Genomic DNA, 22,728 nt, shown 5'->3' on the forward strand with positions numbered 1-22,728 from the left:
CTTATTCTCCAAATCAGGGTGAGATACACGGTCCCTCCTGGGGTCCCAGCCCCACGGTGATACTTCATCTCTGTCAACATCAGGGTCCCGAGTTTGGCAAAAGGGTGCTAGCATGGTGCATCCCCTCCAACCTCAGAAGTGTCATTCACAGCCAGTCACCAGCCTGTGCCAGGAGGCCCAGGAGCCAGCCAGGGCTGTGCCAGTGGCCTTTAGTCTTAGGTCCTTTCCCCTTTCCCCTCCGCATAGCCGCCCCATGCCATCCTGGAACCTGTGGGAGCCCAGCCAGACATTCCCACCCAAACCTGGGCGTCCCCTGCTTGGGACTCCTCTGTCTCCTGCTGTCTCCGGCAGGCCTGCTACTTGCCAAATTCATCAAGCTTGTAGGGTTGTGGGGGCCTGTGTGCACAAAATCTGTCCCAGGGCCCATCTTAGATTCCGTGGGAGACAGGGTGGTAAGATGGCCTGCCCTCTGTCAGCCCCCTGAGCGTGGGCCAGTGTCTTCACCTCTCTGCACCTTGGGTTTGCTCCCGTGTAAAATGTCTGTCCCCAAGCAGCACTGAGAATGTTCCCGGAGGAAAACCCTGTAGAGCACTCAGAACTGGGTCTGGCACACAGTAAGTGCCAGGCCCAGTTAACATTTATGACCGTTACTGCCCCGCGAGCGCCTGTCCTGGCGGCTGGGGGACAGAGGCTGGCAGATGACATCCCTGTCCTCAGGAGTTGGCCACCTTTGTTCGCAAAGTGAGCAAAGCACTGAACTTTGTATGGAGCGTTAGGACAGAATAACACGCCCAGCGCAGCAAGCCTGCCTGGCTGGACTGGACCCCAGATGTTTGCTCACCGGACCAGCTGGCTGGCCTTCTTTTTTTTTCTTTCCCTTTTTTTTCTGTCAGCTCTATAGAGTGGTACATTGGTGAGGGGGCATTTGACTGCAGGACAGAAAAGCTGACTCGAGAAGGCATGAGGCATTAAGGGAATGTGTCGTCACATAGTAGGTCCACAGGTGGAGCGGCTGTAGGGCTGGTGAATTCTTCAAGGAAGACCTCAGGGACCTGGTTCCACTAGTGACTCATGTTGGCTCTTGGTGCCCCAGGCAAAATCAGTGCCCTGTAGAAAAGGAGGGAAGAGCTTCTTTTGGTATCTAAGAGGAAGGGAGCTGGGTCTTTTTGCCTCCCCCTGAACCATCCCCTTGCAGGTCACATTGGACCCACACGACTATCTTCAACTGTCAGGATTTACTCAAGTTGTATGGTTGGGGGGTGGCCACCACAGGGGACCCTGGGCTTCCTCAGCAGAGACCAGGAAGGTTAATGGTTGTTGGTGTGGTGGCCCATCATGGCTATATCATCCATCTACCCTCTCCCCCGTCATCTGGGAATTCACCCATGCGTTGTCCCATCGGTTCCTGTGGGAGCCTGGCAGAGTAGGCTGGAGCCCTCCCCTCCAGAGAGGCTCTTGCCCACGTCACATCTATCTTGGTACTCTGCTCTTTGGCCACAGAGGAAAGTACCATGCTCAAAGCCAGCAGCCTGGTAGCCCAAGCGGGCTGAGCCAAAGGCACTCCCTGCCTGCCTGCCCGGGTTGGTAAGCACAGCAGCTTTTCCCAGATAGTGCCAGAAACATCAATGAGTTTTTCACTGAAACCCAAACCCTTTATATCTGATATGGTGTCATCTTCCAAGAAAAGATAGAAGACATTAACATTTCTCAGATGAGCTTGAGGACAGCTCTGGTCTTTTCCTCTGGGGGTTTTGCCCAGAGCCGTGCATGCTGAGATAAAGAACGGGTCCAGATTTCCAGTCTCTTGTCCATGCCTTGGCTGTGATCGAAATGGCCCTAAATGGGGACATATCTGCACCCCCAAAGAATGGGCAGCATAAGCCAGTCAGTTTCCCTCAGGCTCACAAGGTTTGTTTGAGAATTATGCAATTGCACAAAATACAGATTGTCTTCATGCAGGACAGTAGCTGAGCGATAGAGCCTGGTGAAACCGTTCCAGGTACAGGCGGTCTATCGTTAGGATTAGGTGTAGCTGCCTACAAGAGGAAACAATGACTCGACAGGACATGCTGGCAGAGACCTGGGCTCCCTCACCCGAGCTCTGCCGTCCTTGGCCTGTTGCTCCCCGCTCTTACGGTGGCTGCTGGAGCTTCAGCCTTGAGGAGGAGATGAGGCAGAGGCACCACAGCACACTTGCAGATATTTCCTGGAAGTCACACATGACGCTTTCATCTCCACGGCCAGAACTGCAGGAGAGCCTGAAAATGCTGTCTGTTAACTGGTTACATTGCGGCCCCGGATATGGCTGGGGTTCTGTTACAGAGGCAGAAGCGGGGACTAGACACTGGGGGAGCTTCCACTCAGGCCTTGTGCCAGCTGACCCCAGCGGCCACGGCCGTTTTCCTTCGGCACGCAGGAAATGTTTGATCCAGACATCTCGAGAAAATGGAATAAACACATTGACCCTTGAATTCCCTGCCGTGGCAACTGGGGCCGCATTATCTACCAGCAGTTGGGCGACCGATAAGTCAATATTGTGCGTGGCTGTGCATTTTCTTGTTTTGGCCCTGTTTTCCTTGCCTGGAGGGCTTAGAGGTCAGGGTTTGGGCAGGTGGGGAGAAACAAGTTTTTCCTCCTTCCACCCCCACCCCCCACCCCCTGCAGCCCGGGAGACAAAGCCTAGGGGTTCAGAGTTAGTCTTTGTGGAAACAGCCCCGCCTTGAGGCTGGCAGGACGACCCTGGAGTTGCAAGTATAGACAAAAGGAACCGAATGAGAAATCACAAAGCCAGCTCTATTAATGGGAGACTCGTTAAGTCTTCTGAGGTCCAAGGCCTGTGTCAGTAGGGCACTTCTGACTGCACATAGCTGGGATCCGGCCGGCTCCAACACCTTACAAGCGTATTCTCTCCCAGAAAAGGAGTCTCAGAAGTAGGTCAGGCTCCGGGAAGGGTGGCTCTAGCATTTCAGCCACAGTATCAAGGCCCCTGTCCCTCCCACCTCTTGTCTTCCGCCCTCAGTGGCGGCCACCTCCTCAGGCTGGCAGCAGGAGGGCAGCAGCAGCTCGTGGTGTTCTGTCTGGCCCCAGCAACACCTGGGGGAAGAAGAGCAGCTGTCCTTCCTCATCCTCTCTCTGAGGATCCGGGAAACTTCCTGGAAGCCCTCCCAGCACCCTTGCCCCGTGTCGGTCACAAATACCCCAAAACATCAGTGGCTTAGATCAGCCAAGGTGTGTCTCGCACCCACACTGGAGGCGGCTCCACTTCTGATTGGCAGGGGACCCCCTGGGACCCCGGCTGCCAGGGCAGCCACCGCCTCCAAGTCACTTCCTCACAGCTCCCGACAAGACCAGGTGTAGCCCCGACCCAGCCTGTCGCAAGGGGCTGGAAGTGCGGTCCCACTGTGTGCTTGCCAGGGGGAGGGCCAGGTGTATTTTCTGAGAGTCATTGCGGCTCTTCTATGCTTTCATGTTAGATTAGCCAAAATTGAGTCCTTTGCCTGTCTCTGAACCAACCCCAGGCAGGGAGAAGGTTTTCGGTCATGATACCTCTGATCTGAGGCGGAATGGATGTTGGACGCGCCCTTAGGATTCTCTCCAGGGTGTGGAACCGCAGGGAGAGCTTTCTGCCTTCTGCCAGTTTCTCCCCTAGATCTCAGCCCTCCCTGCTGGTGAACAGAGCCAGCCTCCGGGAGAATCCATGTTCAGGAGATAACTTCGGTATTTCATCCGTCCTACAATCCTGTGAAGTAGAAGTTGTCATTATCCAATTGTTCAGGTGGGGAAACTGCAGCTCAGGCTAACGAGCACTTGCCTGACCAAGGTCACGTAGCTAGGAACGGATGAAGCTGGGGTTCGAGCCCCACTCTGCCTCATTCTGGAGCCCAAGTGTAAGCTGCTCTCCCGCAGCTCCTACCTCCAACAGAGGGACAGGCACAGAGTCCCGGCCCACTGGCCAGTTGTCACAGCTGTGTCTGCGTCAGCCTCAGGCTTAGGGTTGGTCTTCTGAGGAAAGGTCTACCGCAACTACCTCTCGACAGTTGAGGGAGAGTGCCGCTCAGGGCTGGGAAAGGACTGTTCCCGGCTGAGAAAGGGCCAGGCCTCCTGTGCCTACAGATGCTTCGGCCCCGAGACAGGCCTGCGAGGCGGGGCTGCTAACAATAGCTCACCCCCACTCACAGCCAAGAAACAAGCCCCCTGAGGAAGCTGTGGGTGGGCCTCCACCCTGGTGGCTTCTGCCCCTGCTTCCCCGGTGGACCCCGCATCGCCCGCGCTCCCTGGCATGCTTCCCAGGCGAGACTCATTCCTGACCGTCCGCTAATAGCACGTTTCCAGGATTACTCATCTAGCCTCCCCTCCACGCGGAGCCTCCAGTGTGTTTAAAACCCCCCAGCGAGCAAGTGTCTGGCTCAGGTGGTTTTTGTCACGCCAGCCCTTCACCCTGTGCTTGCCTCCCACTCCCCTGCAGGTATGCGGCTGCCCCACACCCACTGCTGTCTTTTGACCCCCACTTCAGCCACGATGGGATGTCGAGCGGCGACTCCTCCTCAGGCGGCCTGACCAGCCAGGAGAGCACCATGGAGCGTCAGAAGCCAGGTAGGGCCTCCCCAGGCCGGCTGCGCCTGCCCGCCTGGCCCAGCGTGACCGCTTCCCATCCGCCAGGGGACACCCCTCCTCCTGTCGGCAATGGATAGAACACAAGAGGAAGCCGCTGGAGCCACACACGAGATTAGGGAGGTCACCTGAGAAAGCAGCAGGGACCCGGGAGCCCGATCCTCCTCCATCCAGACAGGGCATCAGCCGATGGCGTTCGCTTAGGAGCCCGCATGCAGATGTGTGGTGCGGGGGTGGCGACCTCCCAGGGAAACAGCTGAAAACGGACTAAAAGCGGAGCTGTCAGGGGAGCAGAACCAACTGTGTTCTGAGGATTTTCCTTACATAAAGCTTCTTGTGCTCGCTTCCCACTGTCGTGGCTGTACGGCCAATGCCGAGACCAGAGCCCCAGTCCTCAGTGTGCAACGGGGATAACACATCCCAGAGTGAATGCCCCACACCCCACCCCCCAGGCAAGAGGCCCACCTCAGCCAGCCTCCCAAAGCCCCCCGGGCCCCTCCCAGTCAGCACCCCCAGAGGCCACCCTGCCCGGCTTCTCATGGCCAAACTTAGTTCTGCCTCATTCTGCATTTCACATATACGAAGCCGACCCCCGCTGGCTAGACGCATCATGTGTGCGTGTCTGGCCTCTGTCGCTCAGGGTCGCGTTCTCGAGCATCGGCCTCGTGCTTGCATGGAACAGTGTGGTTTCCGAGGCGTATCCCATTATATGAACAACCCACAGCTTATTAGTCCGTGCTGGACATTTGGGTATTTCCAGCTGGGGACGGCTTAGAATGGTGCTGTCGGGGATATTCTTGAATCACACTTCGGTGGGGTGTCTGCCTGGGAGCGGAGTGGCTGGGTCACATGTTGAACGTTCCGAGAAGCTGCCGCACCTTTCCCCAGAGTAACAAACCATGTCACGCTCCCACCAGAGACCGGAGCACCTGAGTTGCCCCATGTCCTCACCCACCTTTTCACTTCGGCCATTCTAGAAGTGAGCGCCTAGTGGCATCGCCTTGTGGTTTTAATGTGCGCTTTTCTGGTGCTCAGTGAGACCGAGCATCTTCTCGGTCTGTTTATGCTGCTCTGTGTGATGATTAATCGTGCGCATGTACGCTTAGATGAAGATTCAGTGTAATTCCACACAACAAACTTGTAGACCCTCCGAAGTCTGAGAACTACTAGATAAGTGGGTGGGTTCAAAAGAAAGGAAATCAGTGAAGCATCCAAGAGCATTGACATTAGAGGGGGGAGGCATGGAGCTGTCTTCTTAGACGTTCGAGAATTTCCAGGCAGCCCAGGGGGATGATCACGTCAGCATGTCACCAGCTCCCTCAGGGCAGGGAAGCGTTTGCATGTCCCAGGATTAGTGGCCTAGGAATTCCTTGGAACCCCAACCCCTGTGGTTCCCTTCAACCAGGGAAAATTGTTGAACTTCGGGCAAGCAGGTCACCCTCCAACCTCGCTCTCCCTTCTGCTCTGGGGCCTGCAGACTTGGCTTGCTTCCCTCGGTACGGCCCTGCCCGCCACCGCCACTGCCACTGCCCACCATTCTGTGCTCTCTGCTGCAGCACACACGGGTCTGCATCTCTTTTTCCCCACCCCTTTCAGAAAAAGAAGAGCGTTTCATGGTGGTCTCATGACACCAAAGTGTAAAACGGGGAGGACATTTTTCCAGTGTTCACCCAAATAGGGTGTCACGGAAACTCCCCATTGTCCTTCCCTTCTCTCTCCTTTCTTAGAGCTTGGTTCCCCGTTCACTTCCTTGGGATTGTTACAAGTTAACTTAGTAGCAGCCCCGCCAGCCACAGGAATCAGGGCAGTCTGTGTTTAGAAATCGTCATGAAGCCTAGAAACTGCTCAAGATGTAGAGACAAGGCAGTTCAGGCTGGGGAGCACCAGCCACCATGACAGACATGGGGAATCATGCAGATCAGAGGACAGTAATCATAGGCACAGCAGTATGATTCTGCATATGTGTTAGATGCCTGGTGCTATACTCAGTACTCCCTGTCCCCTCTTTTTTTTTTTAAGATTTTATTTATTTATTTGATAGAGATCACAAGTAGGCAGAGAGGCAGGCAGAGAGAGGCAGGGAAGCAAGCTCCCCACCAAGCAGAGAGCCTGATGCAGGGCTCAATCCCAGGACCCTGAGATCATCACCTGCGCTGAAGGCAGAGGCTTAACTCGCTGAGCCACCCAGGTTCCCCTCCCCGTGCCCTCTTATTTAATCATCTCAGGAAAACGACATAGTGGGTACTTGATACAGCCCCGTCTTAGAAGTGAGGAAGGTGAGGCCCAGGAGAAGGTAGTCACTGGTCCAAGGTCTCTGCTGGTACCTCCATAATTGAGATGGAACCAGGACCTGTTGGGTACTAGAACCACTCAGCCCCCAGTGTCCACAGACACCACCCATGGCCCCTCACCTACCAGGTGTGAGCATTTCTCTAGCTTCAGAGCACCCAGGCTGGGAAGGTGGCCCCTGAGTCACCAGCTGCCCCGAGTCAGCTGAATTCATGTCTGTCACTTGCCCAGCATAACAAGGCAGAATCATTCTATCAGGAGAGCCAGGAGGTCACCAGGGGCTGGTCTAGAGACCTAGTGAAGTGTTCAGTTACCAGGGTCTGTGAAGGGCAGAGCGGAGGCCCCTGGGATAGCCCAGGAGGGAAGGAATCTAGCCCTTCATCCCTCCGTTCATTTGACATGTCGCTAATCGTAAACTCCGGACTGGGCACCAGGGACACACAGTGGGAGCCAGAGAGGCACGTTTCCTTCTTCTTGGAGCCAACAGGCTGGTGGAGAGACAGACAACAAACGGGCACACAGTGATAAATGCACACAGGAATGCTAACAAGTGGAAACTATAATATAGTGCTGAGAGAGAGATGGTCAAGGTTTGGGGGAATCTCTGAGCAAATCATATTTCAGGTGAGGCTAGAAAAATGCAAAGGAGTCCGCTGGGAGGAGAAGATTCAGGGGAAAGAGAATAGTCAGGGTATACCAAGGTAGCTGTGAGTGTTGGAGGAACAGTAACAAGGCCTGTGGCTGGAAAGGTGACAGAGGCTGAGGTCAGGGAAGTGACAGGGCCAGAGCCTGTGGGGAGGTCTCTGTCCTTTGCTCAAAGTGGGATAGGGGCTTGGTCCTTCCAAGCAGAGGAGGGATGGGATCTGACTTAGATGTTCACAGGGGCCTTCTGGCTACAGATTCTTGTAGGGTAGGGGTGGGGTGAGGGAGATGGGCAGGTTCTAAAGGTAAAGTTGACAGAATTTCCTGATCTTCTACATGGATATGGGAGGTGGGAGTCAGGGGTGATACCAGGGAGCCACGTGGACTGAGCAGGAAAGACAACGGTGCAGATTTGGGGGGAGATAAGGAGTTGGCTTTGGCCACGTTCAGCAGGAGGCGTTGGGAGGCAGCTGTGTAGACAAGTCTGAGGTCAGGAGTAGTCCAGGCCAGTCCTCTCCCAGGAGTAGTCTGGGAGAATGGAAATCACCAGTGTAACAGGTGGGAGTTGAGGCTAGATGCAGCTACTGCGGGCTTGGCTGTAGAAAACATGGTCTCCAGCATGATCCGGCCACCTCCCAGGAAACCAGTACCTCCTGGGCCTGTGGGATGCTCCACAGAGGAAAACCGTCTCTGGAGGTAGCAAAGGTGGATGAAGTGGGCAGTCTCCCCGCCACCATGCGGACAGGACACCCTTGGCTGTGCCAACCGGGCTGTTCTCTGAGGTGGCCCTGAGCACCCCACCCAGCGCACCCAGAGCAGGAATCTTCCTGGCCAGGAACCTGAGCCCACAGTGCACTGGGGCTGCCTGGAGGCAGCAGAATGTGGTCGTGAGCTCAGGCTCCAACAGGCCCTGTGGGAAGTTCAGAGTCCGCAAACGTGACCTCAGTGGTGACCTCATCTGTCCCGGCTTCAGGTCCCTCCTCTACAGTGGACACCCTGTCTTTCCTTCCTGCATGATTTGGGGGCCCAGTGAGATCACCCCTGCCCAGCCCTCTCAGCACAGGCTCCAGCCCATCATTAAGAGAATGATGATTCCTGTTTTGGAAGCATGTACTCTCCATCGTTGCCAGTGTTGTCCTTGTTGGGGAAACACAGAGAGGGTGCATAGGTGGATAGCACAAGTCTGAGGCCCTTTCTCTGTCCTTGGACTAGGTATGTAACCTTTCTGAGTCTTGACATTCTTCATCTTTTAGAAGTGATGTAATATCCACCCAGCGGTATTACTGGGAGGACTTAGTAAGGGAATGTGTGCAAAGCAGTTGTGGTAATACCTAGCACAGGTCATGTGCATATAGTCATCTTTATTACCATTATTTTCAATATAGCAGTGATCAAAAGTGTGGGCTCTGGGGTCAGACCACCAAGGCTCCAGTCCTCTGTCCTCTATCCGTGCATTCGTGTTTGGTAGATACTAACTAGTCCTCCCCTGAAGCTGTACAGTTTTTTTGTCTGGTTTTTTTTTAAGGTCAGTTGCAGAGTTGAGGCACATTGACTACCTGGAAATGTAGACTCATTTACACCCACACCAGCTGTCCCGATTTTAAACCTATTTTACCTTGGAACCAGCAGCTCCAGTTGTGGAGTTCTATCCCAACAGAGTCCCACACTTGCTTAAGGGCCACCCTAACAGTGTTGTAAGGAAGAACTAAAAACTACCTGAATGTCCATCAGTAGGAAACTGATTTAAAAAGTGGCGTCCAGGGATGCCTGGGTGGCTCAGTGGGTTAAAGCCTCTGCCTTTGGCTCAGGTCATGGTCTCAGGCTCCTAGGATCGAACCCTGAATCAGGCTCTCCGCTCAGCAGAGAGCCTGCTTCCCCCTCTCTCTCTCTGCCTGCCTCTCTGCCTACTTGTGATCTCTGTCTGCCAAATAAATAAATAAAATCTTTATTTTTCTTAAAGATTTTATTTATTTATTTGACAGACAGAGATCACAAGTAGGCAGAGAGGCAGGCAGAGAGAGAGAGAGAGAGGGAAGCAGGATCCCCGCTGAGTGGAGAGCCCGATGCAGGACTCGATCCCAGGACCCTGAGATCATGACCTGAGCCGAAGTTAGCGGCTTAACCCACTGAGCCACCCAGGCGCCCTAAATAAAATCTTTAAAAAAAAAAAAAAAAAAAAGTGGCGTCAAGGAATGCCTAGGTGGCTCAGTCAGTTAAGCTGCTGCCTTCAGCTCGGGTGATCCCGGGTGGTAGCCCTCATGATCCCAGGGTCCTGGGATCGAGTCTCGCATCAGGCTTCTTCTCGTTGAGGAGCCTGCTTCTTTCTCTGCCTCTGCGTGCCACTCTGCCTGCTTGTGCTCGCTCTCTGACAAATAAAGTCTTTAAAAAATTATATTAAAAAAAAGTGGCATCCATTCACATGATGGAATGCTGTACAGCCGTTAAAAACAATGTAACTGGGATGCCTGGGTGGCTCAGTGGGTTAAGCCGCTGCCTTCAGCTCAGGTCATGATCTCGGGATCCTGGGATCGAGTCCCGCATCGGGCTCTCTGCTCAGTAGGGAGCCCGCTTCCCTCTCTCTCTCTGCCTGCCTCTCTGTCTACTTGTGATCTCTCTCTCTCTCTCTCTGTGAAAAAAAAAAATAAAAAAAAAAATTTTAAAAAAAAAAAAAAAAAAAACCACAATGTAACTTTATGTCCGGTTACGTGAAGATAATATTATGAGGCTGTAAGGTCAAAAGCAAGTGTAAGTATAGTGTAACGGGAGAAGTCACATTGTAGGACCAGGCTTAGTGTAATTCCCTTTTTGTTTAATAAAATAAGTTATGCCCATTTAACCAGCAAAGGATTGCTACCTTGTGTACATAAAGAACACTACTTGCTGATAGGATAAAAGAGGTCAATCCCATGGAAAAAGAGGAAAGGGAAATGAACAGGTAATTTGCAAAGTAGAAAATTCAAATGGCCAGTAAGGATGAAAATGTGCTCAACCTTCTCTGGCAGTGACGATGGAGGATAGTCCTCAGGCTTCAACAGATTAACCCATGTGAAGCTCTAGGGTAGTGTCTGGCACATACTAAGTGCTTAGTAAGTATTTCATTACTGAGTACTGTTATACCCCAGGACATAAGTTGATGGGGCCCTGATCCTGAGGGAGCTGAGCAAACAGGCTGGCAGAGGGTGTGGGACCATGTTTAGGGCCAAATTCCTCAGGTGGACTCAGGCCAGGGCTTGAGTCACCTCTAACCGATAATATGTCTCCTGTCTTCCTGCAGAGCCTCTGTGGCATGTGCCCGCCCAGGCCCGGCTCTCCGCCATGGCTGGAAGCAGTGGGAGCAAGCAGACCTCCAGGCAGGACACAGCAGGCAAAGATTCCCCCAACAGACATTCCAAAGTGAGTCTGGGCCCCACCTGCCTAATCCCGGGGAGTCAGGGCCTCAGGAGCCGACTGCCTGGTCTCCCTGACTGCTGTGGGCTGGGCAGTGTCACGGGGTGTGGGCCTCTGAACGCCACATGTGAGCACCTCCTCCATCTTCACCTCCTCCGCTCCGCTCCGGAACCAGCCAGTGAGCCTCTTTCCAAGCAGCGATTCTAGAACCCAGGCTCGCTGTCCCTCAGAGCCTCAGAGCCCTCTGCCGGGACCCTGCCTCTTTCTGGCAGGTTGGGTGGGAAGAAGAGAGGATCAGGTGGAAGTCTCTATAGCCCAGACCTGGAAATGGTATAAATCCTTTCTGCTTCTATTGCATTGGCCGTTGCATATGAAAACTGCATCACGTGGCCACGCCACAGTGCAGGGGAGGCTGGGAATCGTGGTCCTGTGTGCCGGGCAGAGGAGGTGGTTCTGGTGAGCCCTCAGCAGTCTCTCTGCATCCCTTCATTCAGCAGGAGTTTGGTGGGCAGTTACCTCATGCCAGGCCCTGAGACCATGGTGTTGGAGGGGCCAGGTGAGCGCCTGTGCTCACAAAGCTGACTTCCCAGTGGGAGCAGCGAGCAGGAAGCAGATGAACACATACGTTCTGTGACACCAGGAGCTGGTCTTCTCTGTGTGAGAGAAACAGAGCTCAGTTCAGGGGAAAGAGAGCATTAGGCACTGCTGCTGTAGGGTGAGGTGGTCACTGAGGGCCTCTGGGGAGGTGATGAAGCCCTGCGTGAAGTAGGGGGCAATCCACGAACACACCCGAAGGAAGAGTGCTCCAGGCAGAAGGAGCAGCTGGTGCCGAGGCCTGAGGTGGGGGTAGGCCTGACCCACACAGAGAACAGTCAGGAGGCCTGTTGGGAACAGAGGGATCAGGCAAGAGGGTGCAGATGAGGTTAGAGGCCAGAATGTGGGGTCAGATGGCGCAGGGTCTCTGGGAGGACTCTGGCTTTTCCTGTGAGTGAAGTGAAGCCACAGGAAGGTTCTAAGCAGGGAAGGGATATGAAACGGGGCAGGTGTTCACAGCCTCCCTCCGGCTGTTATGTAGGGAACAGAGTGAGGGCCGGAGGACAGTGGGGAGGCTGTTGCCGTGGTGCAGTGGGAGGTGGTGGTGGATGGGCCCGGGGTGGAGCCAAGGAGGACCAGAGGTGGCGGGTCCTGGGTCCCCTTTGAAGACGCAGGCCACAGGATTTGCTGTGGGGCTGGACTTGGGTGTGAGAGCAGAAGCAGGGTCCAGGGTGACTCCAGGGCTCCTGCTTGGGGTGGCTGACAGTATGGAGATGCCTTAATGAGGCGGGGAAGAGGTGGATCCGGGAGGGAAGGCCAGGAACACAGCTGTGTGGATTGAGCCTGTGCTATGGGCGGCACCTTGCACACGTAATGTCGCGATGCCTCCGAGCAGGCCCACGAGGCAGGATATCAATGGCCCAATTTTACAGATGTGGAAACTGAGGCATGGGAGAGCTCTGTCACTCACCCAAGGTACCATGGCCAAGAAGTGTGGGAGCCAGAGCTTAGGGGTGGGGAGGACACCGGGAGGGGAGGTCCGTGCCCCGGCTGTGGAGTCTGGGATGACACACTGTCTCTCCTTCCAGGGAGAGCCTCCGTACTCCAGTCACTCCAGCAGCAACACCCTCTCCAGCAACGCATCCAGCAGCCACAGCGATGACCGCTGGTTGGACCCCCTGGACCCCCTGGAGCCAGAGCAAGACCCCCTCTCCAAGGGGGGCTCCAGCGACAGCGGCATTGACACCACCCTCTACACCTCTAGCCCCAGCTGCATGTCCCTGGCCAAGGTTCCTCGGCAGGCCAAGCCACACAAGCCTCCGGGAACCATGGGCCTCTGTGGGGGCGGACGGGAGGCCGCCGGGCGGTCCCACTACACAGACAGACGGCGGGAGGTCTCACCGGCTCCTGTGGTTGCTGGCCAGACCAAGGGCTACCGCCCGAAGTTATATTCCTCAGGCTCCAGCACCCCGACAGGCCTGGCAGGGGGGAGCCGCGACCCGCCCAGGCAGCCTAGGTAAGGCACTGCTCCCTACCCCAGTCCTTCAGGGAGTCCAGACCACCATCCGCTCTCCCCACAATCCTGAGAGTGGGGTTCCCCTCCCTACACACAGGATCATAGGCAGATTGCTTACACACTAGTTTGCTTCCAAAGTCGGGAGGCTCGTGGACCACCCACTACAGCCCATCATTCAGCCCTTACGTACCCTGGGTGAAGGGAAAGAAGCCCCTGGCTGTCTGCTTCATCTGTCTCGGGTTCATTCTGACCCTCGGTCTCTGTCTGCTTGAGACTAGTGGTTTTATGCTTTCTGAGGGTAATTGTACATGTTAGGGGGGCCTTTGGTTGGAGGTAACAGGACATCTGACCCACAGTGGTTTAAACAAATAGAGGTTTCACAGGCCCCTGATGGGAAATCCAGAGGGCAGAGCCAAGTTGGTACTGTAGCTCAGGGAGGGCCTTGGGTCTTCGCGTTTCACTATTCTTACCCTGCAAGCTGCAACTTCCTTGTCTGGTGTTTCCGCGGTGCCCATGGGGTGCATGGAGGATCACTTCTTGTAGCTCCCTTTCTCTGGAGAAAGCGAGAGCTTTCCCACAGGCCTTTGAGCCAGGTGGTCATGAGGAAGTCTGAGAGATCACGGTTTAGCCTTCCAGCCCCTGGAGGGCTGTCGAGCACAGACTGCAAGACCCCAGTTGGAGTTTCTTTCTTTCTTTCTTTTTTTTTTAAGATTTTATTTATTTATTTGATAGAGACACAACGAGAGGGGGAGCACAAGCAGCGGGAGTGGGAGAGGGAGAAGCAGGCTTCCCGCCGAGCAGGGAACCTGATGCGGGGCTCGATCCCAGGACCCTGGGATCATGACCCGAGCCAAAGCCAGATGCTAAACAACTGAGCCACCCAGACACCCCCAGTCCAGAGTTTCTGATTCAGTAGGTCAGAGTGGGGCCTGAGAATACGAATTTTGTTAAATCCCTGGTAGATGGTGATTCTGCTGGTCCGGGGACTGTGCTCTGAGAACTACTGGTGGCGAGGCAGGCAGGGGAGTAAGTGAGAAGGAGCTGGCATTGAGCGGTCAGTCTGGGGCCTAGACTGCATACGCCTTGAGTATCGGGTGAAAGCCGCATACCATCTCCCAGGAGAATGCACAGAGGTGGGAAAACAGTTCTGCCCTCACGGGGCTCAGGGCTTATGTGGTTCTGGCACATGTGTCCCCTCGAAGTCTGCAGCCCCAGGCAGGGATTCCTGTGCTGCCGTCCCCAGTGCAGACCCCGGAGGCCCCAGCCTTCCTTCCCTTCCCCACCACACCTAAGCAGGGGCCAGCCCAGGACCCCGATACAGGGGGTGGGGGGGGTCCTCTCCTTTGATTCTCTCCTTTGCCGGCCCTCAGACCTACGGCCTTTGTCCACGCAGAACTCCTGCACCCTGGCAGTGGCCCCAGGCCTTGACCACAACCTGTAGTGGATTTCATCTGTGTTTGTCTCTGCAGAAATAGCTGTGTTTGTGAAAAGGCAAAGCAAATATGCCCCAAACAATGCTTAGCTTTGGTGTGAAGCGCTCTGAGGTAGTTGCATCAGTTGAGAATGGGAGTACATCTCGACACCTCCTTAAATGATCTCATGACTTAGCGGTGGTTCTGACAGATTTGGAAACGACCGTGTTTGAGGGTGCCCGTATAGTGGGTGCCCCCCAACCCTGGTGCCTGACCTCCCTGAGTCAGGAGCCCGAAGGGTGAAGGCAGAGAGGTCTCGAGTCCCAGTGAGCTTAGCCTTTGGCTCAGTCCACCTCCCCTAACAGGTGGTTCTCAGTCATCCGAAGTCTCGGACTTTTGACCAGCTCCTTCGTCCGTTAATTTATCCATTTGTTTCACTCACAGATCTTTCTTAGGGATCTTTAGGTCACAGGTGCTGGGGTGGGAGCTGATACTGAGATACTGTATCTCCGACAGATACTGAGCAAAAGCAGATGCGTCCCCCAACCCCTGTCCTTGCCTGTCTCCTTTGAGGGAGACAGACGACAATCAGGCCATCACTGAGACAAATGTCAGAGTGCACCCATCCAGAAGGCCTCTGCACCAGGAGAGTCCTGGGTGCCACGGGGGTCCCAGCCCTCAGTTCCCCTAGTCCTATGCTGGGCCTGGGACCAGCTTAGTAAATCTGAGCAACGGGAGGGTTTTGAAATCTGTGCTATAAAGGCAGCAGGCTGGGGAGAAGACTGTGGCTGAAGCCAGGGGGTGGGTGTAAAATTACCCTGTGTCTGCCAGAAGGATTTGCTGAACCCAGAAATGAAGGGAATAAAATGGGAGAGGAGCCCACTACAAAAGAGGGCCCTGCGGTTGGGAGCTTTAATTTGCATACAGACAATTGATGCTAATTGCAAATCATTCTTATCTACTCATCAAGCTGCTTCCCGAAGTTTTCTCCTAGGCAACCAGGCTCTAGAGTGGAACAGCATTTCCCAAAATGGGGTGCTCGAGGTGATTTGGGTGGTACAGGAGAAAAATGTGTTTTTTTTAAATGGATATATGTTTGCTTTAATGAGTATTAGGAAAGTGTTCCCCGCCCATCCCCTGATACCGTCTTGGACAAGTTTAAGGAAAACTAAATGAGTTGATTTAAGAAACATCTGCCAGTAGACAAGAGAATGGACCTCCACCAGGGTTCAAGCCCTCCCTCTGCCTTGCTTTGGCTATGTGGCCTTGAGCAAATGACTGAACTTCTCTGGGCCTCAGTTTCCTCGTCTGTAAAATGGGGGATAAATCACATAATATGCCTCCTAGGGATATGGTAAAGATTGAATGTTTATGGGACCCTCAGGACAGTATGGGGCAGCAGACCTTGAACCTCCTGTCATTGAACTCACAGGGGATTGTTCTAAAATGAATTAAAATCAGAATATTTCTCCAGAGTTGTGCCTATTACAGGCAGTGCTGGGGACACCACCGTGACTTGAGGCCTCAAAGTCCAACAGGGGAGACAAATCCATCCCAAGACAGTGACAGCGGGGAGTGGTCAGTGCCCCGGTGGGGGAAGCACCTGGAATGTGGGAGCCCAAAGGGGGGCCAGACCCCATTGTGGAAGGGGCTCTCCTAGAATAGGGAGGACTAGCGGGGGTAGAGTGTCCCAGACAGAGAAGATGTGCAAGTCCCACGTGGGTCCTGCTCTACTGGCCCTCCCACAACCTCACCGTCTCGGCAGGGGAGCCAAGTTCCCGGATGGTCACTGGGCACCTGCGCCCTAGAAGCCCACACGCGCCTCCGCCTGCCATGGCCGCACTGCCCCTGGCCCCAGGCCCCCCACCAGCCTTGTGCTCCCGCCGTCATTAGTCTTCTTCCTTGGGCTAAGCCATGGGGACAGCCTGGTGCGCAGCCACGGCTCCTCAAGGGCAGGCAAGCCGGCTCCACAGCTGCCCCTGGCTCCACTTGACCAGTCCTTCATAGCGGGCCCCCCCCCCCCCCCCCCGCCCCGTGTTTGTTCGCACAGCGAGGGCCCATTGTGTGCCTGGCCGCCTGCTGGGGGCTGCGGGCACGCGGGACCCCTGCTGTGCTTACACTGACCAGGTACCAGGGAGACAGCAGGCAAAGAATGATGAAAGTAATGACTGGATTATGCTAGAGGAAGGCCTAGGGAGAGAAGACCCACTGGGATCTGAGGGTGGATGTGGGGCAGGGCTGGAGGGAAGGTCTGATCTCGTCTGAGGGGCAAAGGCGGTTTCTGTGAGGAGGGGTCATTTCTGCCAAAGGTAAAAGCAACAAGGAGGAGGGCACAGTTGAGTGGTCTCTGAGGGGCCGGTGATACATTCTTGACCCAGGATCCAGTTATATGGTGTCTGCTTAGTGACTATTCCTTCAGTTGTATGTGTATGTTTTGTACACTTTGCTATATGTGAGCTATTATGCAGTTAAAAAAAAAAAGAGAGAAAGGGGCTCCTGGGTGGCTCAGTTAAGCATTTGACTCTTGATTTCAGCTCGGGTCATGATTTCAGAGTGGTGAGATGGAGCCCTGCATCAGGGTCTGCTCAGAGGGGAGTTTGCTTGAGGTCCTCTCTCTCTCTCCCCCCTCTTTTAAAAAAGAGAGAAAGAGAAAGTTGGGGTATGGAGAGGGTGTTCCTATGAAAGGGAGTAGCATGTGCAAAGGCCCTGAGGTGGAAAGGAGGGTGGACGCCATCAGGTCACTGAACCACAGGCTCCTTGGCTCAAGGGTAGAAACTCAGGGGGCAGCTGATGGGTTTTTGGGGAGGTCAGCAGAAGCCAGACCACACAAGGTCCTGTCAGCCACATTACAGAGTTTGAATTCCATCGTCAGAGCTATGGGCAGTAAGGAAAGTTCTCAGCAGCAAGGGCAGTAGAAGCAGATTTATGATTTGAAAAATGGTGCTGGAGATGGGTCTGGAGACAGCCTCAGGGATGGGGCTGATGCTGAGATATGAGTTAAAAGGAAGGGGCCCAACCGGGGGACAGAGTAGCTGTGACCGTGTCAGCAAGTGGCTTTGCTAGAACATAAGGAGGGAGGAAGACACAGGTCCAGGACGCTGCCAGAGAGCTGAGAGTGGGGAGGCTGCTGCAGACAGGGAGTGGTGAGGTTCTTAAGGAGAGGAGAGCGGGGCAGGTCCCCTATCCCAAGAGGGAGGTTATTCTTACCACTAAAGCACCCACTGTGTGCCAGGGACTCTTCCAAACATGGTGACATGGCAGGGAACAAAGTCAAGGGTTTCTCTTGTGGAGCTGACATTTTCTGGTGAGAGAGCAAGACAGACGGACAGCTGAGGAACCACGTGATCTCCCTGTGCTGGGGGTTGTTAAGGTCTGGGGAGAAAAAGCCAACAGGATGGAGAGCCGGGAAGTCCTCTCGGAGGAGTTGGTGTTTTCCAGGAAGTAAGGGATTGACCCAGGCAGAGGAAGCAGCAATACCAAGACCCTGAAGGGGAATTCATTTGCGGTGCCTAAGAAATGGTCAGGTGGCCAGAGAGGGAGGAGCAGACAGGGCAAAGGGGAGAGGGGCAGGAGGTCAGTTTTGCAGAGCAGGCCAGGACCTGGTTCTGGCAGGTTTACGGACCACGGTCAGCTGCTGGGATTTGGTTGTGAGGGACGTGGGAGCCGTGGGAAGCGTGCGAATGCATAATCTGACTTCGGTTTGAAAAAGATTATTCTGGACAGTTTGAAGAGTAGAAGGAATTGAGTTTGCCCACAAACTCCGAGGACTGCCGGGAGAGGGATGGGCCGTGCCATGCCCGAGCAGGGAAACAGCCAGCCCTGCCCTCCCTGAGCTCCAGCCCTGCTTCAGGAGCTGCAGGAGCCTGTAGCAGCTTGTGCCTGCCGGGGGTTTCGGGGACTTCGCAGACGCTCTCCCCAGACGTTCGTCACGGGAGCCCGGCTTCCAGGCACACGGCCAGGCGCCAGCGCCTGCCGTGGGCACCGCAGTGGGCCGAGTGATCCCAGGCAGGCAGCCACCTGGCCCCCCGCCCTCTCCGAGGCAGCGCACGCCCCAAAGCTTCCTGGGTTTCCAGAGCAATTTGTCAGAGCTGTGAGGGGCACTCGGAGGCTCTTCGCTCCATGAGGAGCTGCCACAGCCAGGCAAGAAGCACATGGCTTTGCTTCCCCAGGCTGGGCCAGGAGGGAACCTCAGGGATACCATTCTGGGGACACAAGCCTTAAAGATAATGCGAGGGCCTCGCATCCACCGGGGTCACATGTGACAGAGACCCACTTGGAGAGTCACAGTCAGCCTGGGCAAGGAGTCCAAGCCCTCTCAAGGAAAGGTGGGAGCAATGCAAAGGCCCTGAGGCCAAAATGTTTCTGGCTGGGAAGAGCTTCCAAGTGGCTGGAGCCTGGTGAGCAGGAGGAGCTGAGGGCAGAGGGGGCAGGCCAGGTGGTGTAGGGCCTTGTGGGCAGAGGGGAGGACTCTGACTCTCCCCTGAGCAAGGCGGAGCCCCACAGGGTCCTGGGCAGAAGAGAGCTGTGATCCAATGCAGGTGTTCACAGGCTCCCTCTGGCCATGTTTGGTGGGGGGTGGGCAGGAAGAGGCTGCTGCAGTGACAGGGGTGGAGGGGGGGGAATGGGGCAGAGGTGATGAGCCCTGATTGGATTCTGCATCGGTTTGAGCCCATATCCCACCCTGGAGCATAACTCCAGCCACAGGCAGGGACTGATGCAACACTCCAGGCCTGCCAGATGCCAGACTGAGAGGCCAAGGGCGGTCTAGCAACTAAGGCCAAGCCGTGAGGGGTACGTGGGGGAGCAGTGTTATTTCCCGGGCTCTGGGAAATGTCCAGGTTACAGCTCAACAACTGACCCAGCTGTATGACCTCCAACAAGGCTACTTACTTTCTCTGTGGCTCAGTGTTCTCATCTGTAAGATGGGATTAATAATGGGATCTGTGGTCTCTGGCTGCCAGAATGAACTGACATCATGCATTTAAAGTACTTCACACGGGTCCTGAGACACACTGGGTCCAAAACCATCCCCCCGATGCTAGGTTTCGTTTGCACTTACCACGTATTTATCGTAACTGCCGTTGTCCTTGAAAGTACAGGCTTGTGGTTAAAAGCCCGGATTCTTGAGCCAGACTTGTTTGTGTCCTGGCACCCTCGCCTACCAACTGCATCATTCGGGGCAAGTTATTTCATCTCTACAGGCCTTAGTTTCCCCACTGAAACATGGGTGTGGTGGTGACTCCTGCCTCATGGGCCTGCCAGGACGATTAATAGAGGGACACCTGTAAGATGCCTAGAACAGGGTCCCACCATGCTCACAGGCACAGCCAGCTCTGTCTCTGCCTCCCAAAGGCCTGTCACCCACCCCGGGCCACCCACCAAGACTGGGGGGGTTGCATGTGTGAGCACAGCTCTGGCTTCTCCAGCCAGCACGTGGTTTTGTCAACTTTTTCCCAAAGCCACAAAATCTTTTCCTCCCACAAAATCCAAAACACTCCCCTGAGACATAACACAGATATGCACAGCGCCTCCCGGCAGGTGGGGTGGAAACACAGAGCAGGACATCCCCAGCCCAGTCCTGGCCAAACCCGGAGTCCCAGCTTTTTGCCCCGGGTGCACCATATCCCTTCACAACTTTGCACATGTGACTTCAGGCCATGGTGCTGCTGTCCCTCGTTTCTCAGAGAGGACAGGCTCACTGAGGGGAAGGGACCTGAGCTAAGGCCACAGGGTGGTGTTGGGAGCTGGGGTTGGGACCTGGGTCAGATGAACGGGGCAGCCCGAGTTCTCGTCTACCTCATGGTCCTCCCTGCTTTTCAAGTCCTGGCTGAGGACTTGTTGGTGCTTCAGAAAGGGATCAGTTGGTGGGGTAAGAGCTCCCCCCGGGGCTGGGCACCTGGACTCATGGTCTACGGATGTGTGGGAAGGGGCACCCACTTCAGGGCTGGGATGAAAGACACAGCATATTCTGGGGGATTGTTTTGTGCTGAGGCCATACTGTGTGCAAAGCCACCATCCACCCCCGAGTCTCAGAGACACTGATGATGGGGACACAGTCATGGACATGCCTTTAGCTACAAGTTACAGAAATCCCCAGCTCAGTCAGACATCTGTCCTTGTTCATAAACAAACCTACCTCATTCTTTGAACTGGCTGCATAAATTTTTTGTTTTTGTTTTACATTTTTTTTTTTTAAGATTTTATTTAACAGAAAGAGTGAAGGAGCCAGGGAGGGGCAGAGGGAGAGGCGGACTCCCCACTGAGCATTGCACCCAGCCGAGCCTGCCAGAGGGGCACAGGGCTCGATCCCAGTACCCAGGGATCACGACCTGAGCTGAAGACAGATGCTTAGCGGACCAAGCCACCCAGGCGCCCCAAACTGGCTGCATCATTTTTGATCATCAAAATGTGCTTGAAACTTTTGTTAATCCCGTTAAAAGACATCCAGGCCAGGTCTAACTTCCATTTTTTTTTTTTTTTTTAAGTTTTTATTTATTGTCTTAAGTACTCTCTACATGCAGCATGGCGCTTGAATCCACGGACCTGAGATCAAGAGGCCCTAACTTTCTCGATTACACACAGCACTGCAGTGACCATCCCCAGTGACCGTTCCCGATGACCATCCACAAGTACTTGGGCAGACTTTTCTGTGGCACGGATTTCCGGGAGGTCCCATGTTAGAGTGACACGGCTCACCCTTGAGTTCTCGGCTCAGGTGGCATTGCCTCCCTGGGGGGGCCTCCTGATCACCCTGACGTCCCACACTCCCTGGCTCCCTGGGCATGGCCCTGTTAATAGATGTTGCTAAATCTTAGAAAGCATGTCTAGTTAGACCTTGCTTCTCTTAGTCCAGTCTGATAATCTCTGTCATTCACTTCTGGTGCTGAAACATTCACTTTTAGGGAAATCGTTGATAGCAGTTGGATTTACAGTCCCCATTTTGCTATTTTCTATATGGTTACTCTCTTCCCTGCTCAGTTCTTTTATTTATTTATTTTTTAAAGATTTTATTTAGTTGAGGGGCGCCTGGGTGGCTCAGTCAGTTAAGCATCTACCTTCGGCACAGATCATGATCCCAGGCTCTTGGGATCGAGCCCCACATCGGGCTCCCTTCTCTGCGGGGAGTCTGCTTCTCCCTCTCCCTCTGCCTGCTGCTCTGCTTGCTTGTGCGCATGTGCGTGCGCGCACTCGCTCTCTCTCTCTCTTTCTCTCTCTCTGTGTCAAATAAATAAATAAATAAAACCTAAAAATATTTATTTAGTTGAGAAAGAGTGAGAGCAGGATGAGGGACAGAGGGAGAGAGAGAATCTCGAGCAGACTCCACACTGAGCAGGACATTTAGCTCAGTCTCACGACCCTGAGATCATGACCTGAACCACCCAGGGCTCCCGGTGACCTGTTACTGCCACCTTTTGTGTTAAGTAAATTTATTTTGGCGTACTGTTTGGATTCCACTTTTTTTTTTTTAAAGATTTTATTTATTTATTTGACAGAGGGAGAAAGAACACAAGTAGGCAGAGAGGCAGGCCGAGGGAGAGGGGGAAGCAGGCTCCCCACCGAGCAGGGAGCCCGATGTGGGACTCGATCCCAGGACCCCAGAATCATGACCCGAGCTGAAGGCAGACTCCCAACCAACTGAGCCACCCAGGTGCCCCAGATTCCACTTTATTTTTTGACCATATTTTTTTAGTTATTGTAATATGCATCTTGACATTATAGTTCAGATCTAGTAACCCAATTCTAGTAAAATATAGAAACTTTTCTCCAGGGGCACCTGGGAGGCTCAGTTGGTTAAGCATCCAGCTCTTGATTTCAGCTCAGGTCATAAACCCAGGGTCATGAGATTGAGCCCCACGTTAGGCTCCCTGCTGAGCATAGAGCCTATTGGGTTTCTCTCTCTCCCTCTCCCCGCTCCCCACCTCTCAAAAAAATATATGTTTTTTTTTTATTTTAAAGAAATAAACTTTTCTCCAGTGTAACCACATTCCATTTCCCATCCTTTGTGCTATTTTTGTCATTTTATTACATCCATATATGTTATAAGCCCAACAATATAGTGCTGTTCTTACTGCCTTTTACAGTCTTATGTCTTTAAGGATATTAGAGAAGAAATAAGAAAACATGAATCTGCAGTCTTACTCTAACCCACAAATTCACCATCTTGGACCTTTCGTTTCTCTGTATGGATTCAGGTCACCATCTGGAGTCATTTTCTTCTTTCTTTTTCTTCTTCTTTTTTATAAGATTTTATTTTTAGGGGCGCCTGGGTGGCTCAGTTGGTTAAGTGGCTGCCTTCAGCTCAGGATATGAACCCAGGGTCCTTGCTCCCTGCTCATC

General features: G+C 54.0%; 1 protein-coding gene across 1 annotated transcript in view; it reads left to right on the forward strand.

The window, feature by feature from the left end:
* LOC111161521 (signal induced proliferation associated 1 like 3) overlaps positions 1–22,728 on the forward strand; it is a 227,016-nt gene that overhangs the window by 173,648 nt on the left and 30,640 nt on the right. Inside the window, exons 13-15 of the mRNA XM_022525245.1 lie at positions 4,466–4,593; positions 10,817–10,935; positions 12,552–12,979. Coding sequence (XP_022380953.1) covers positions 4,466–4,593; positions 10,817–10,935; positions 12,552–12,979 — 675 coding nt within the window. The remainder of the gene's footprint in view (positions 1–4,465; positions 4,594–10,816; positions 10,936–12,551; positions 12,980–22,728) is intronic.

This window comes from Enhydra lutris, unplaced genomic scaffold (assembly GCF_002288905.1).
Source record: "Enhydra lutris kenyoni isolate GAN:26980312 unplaced genomic scaffold, ASM228890v2 scaffoldscaffold85, whole genome shotgun sequence".
NCBI classification, from domain to species: Eukaryota; Metazoa; Chordata; class Mammalia; order Carnivora; family Mustelidae; genus Enhydra; species Enhydra lutris.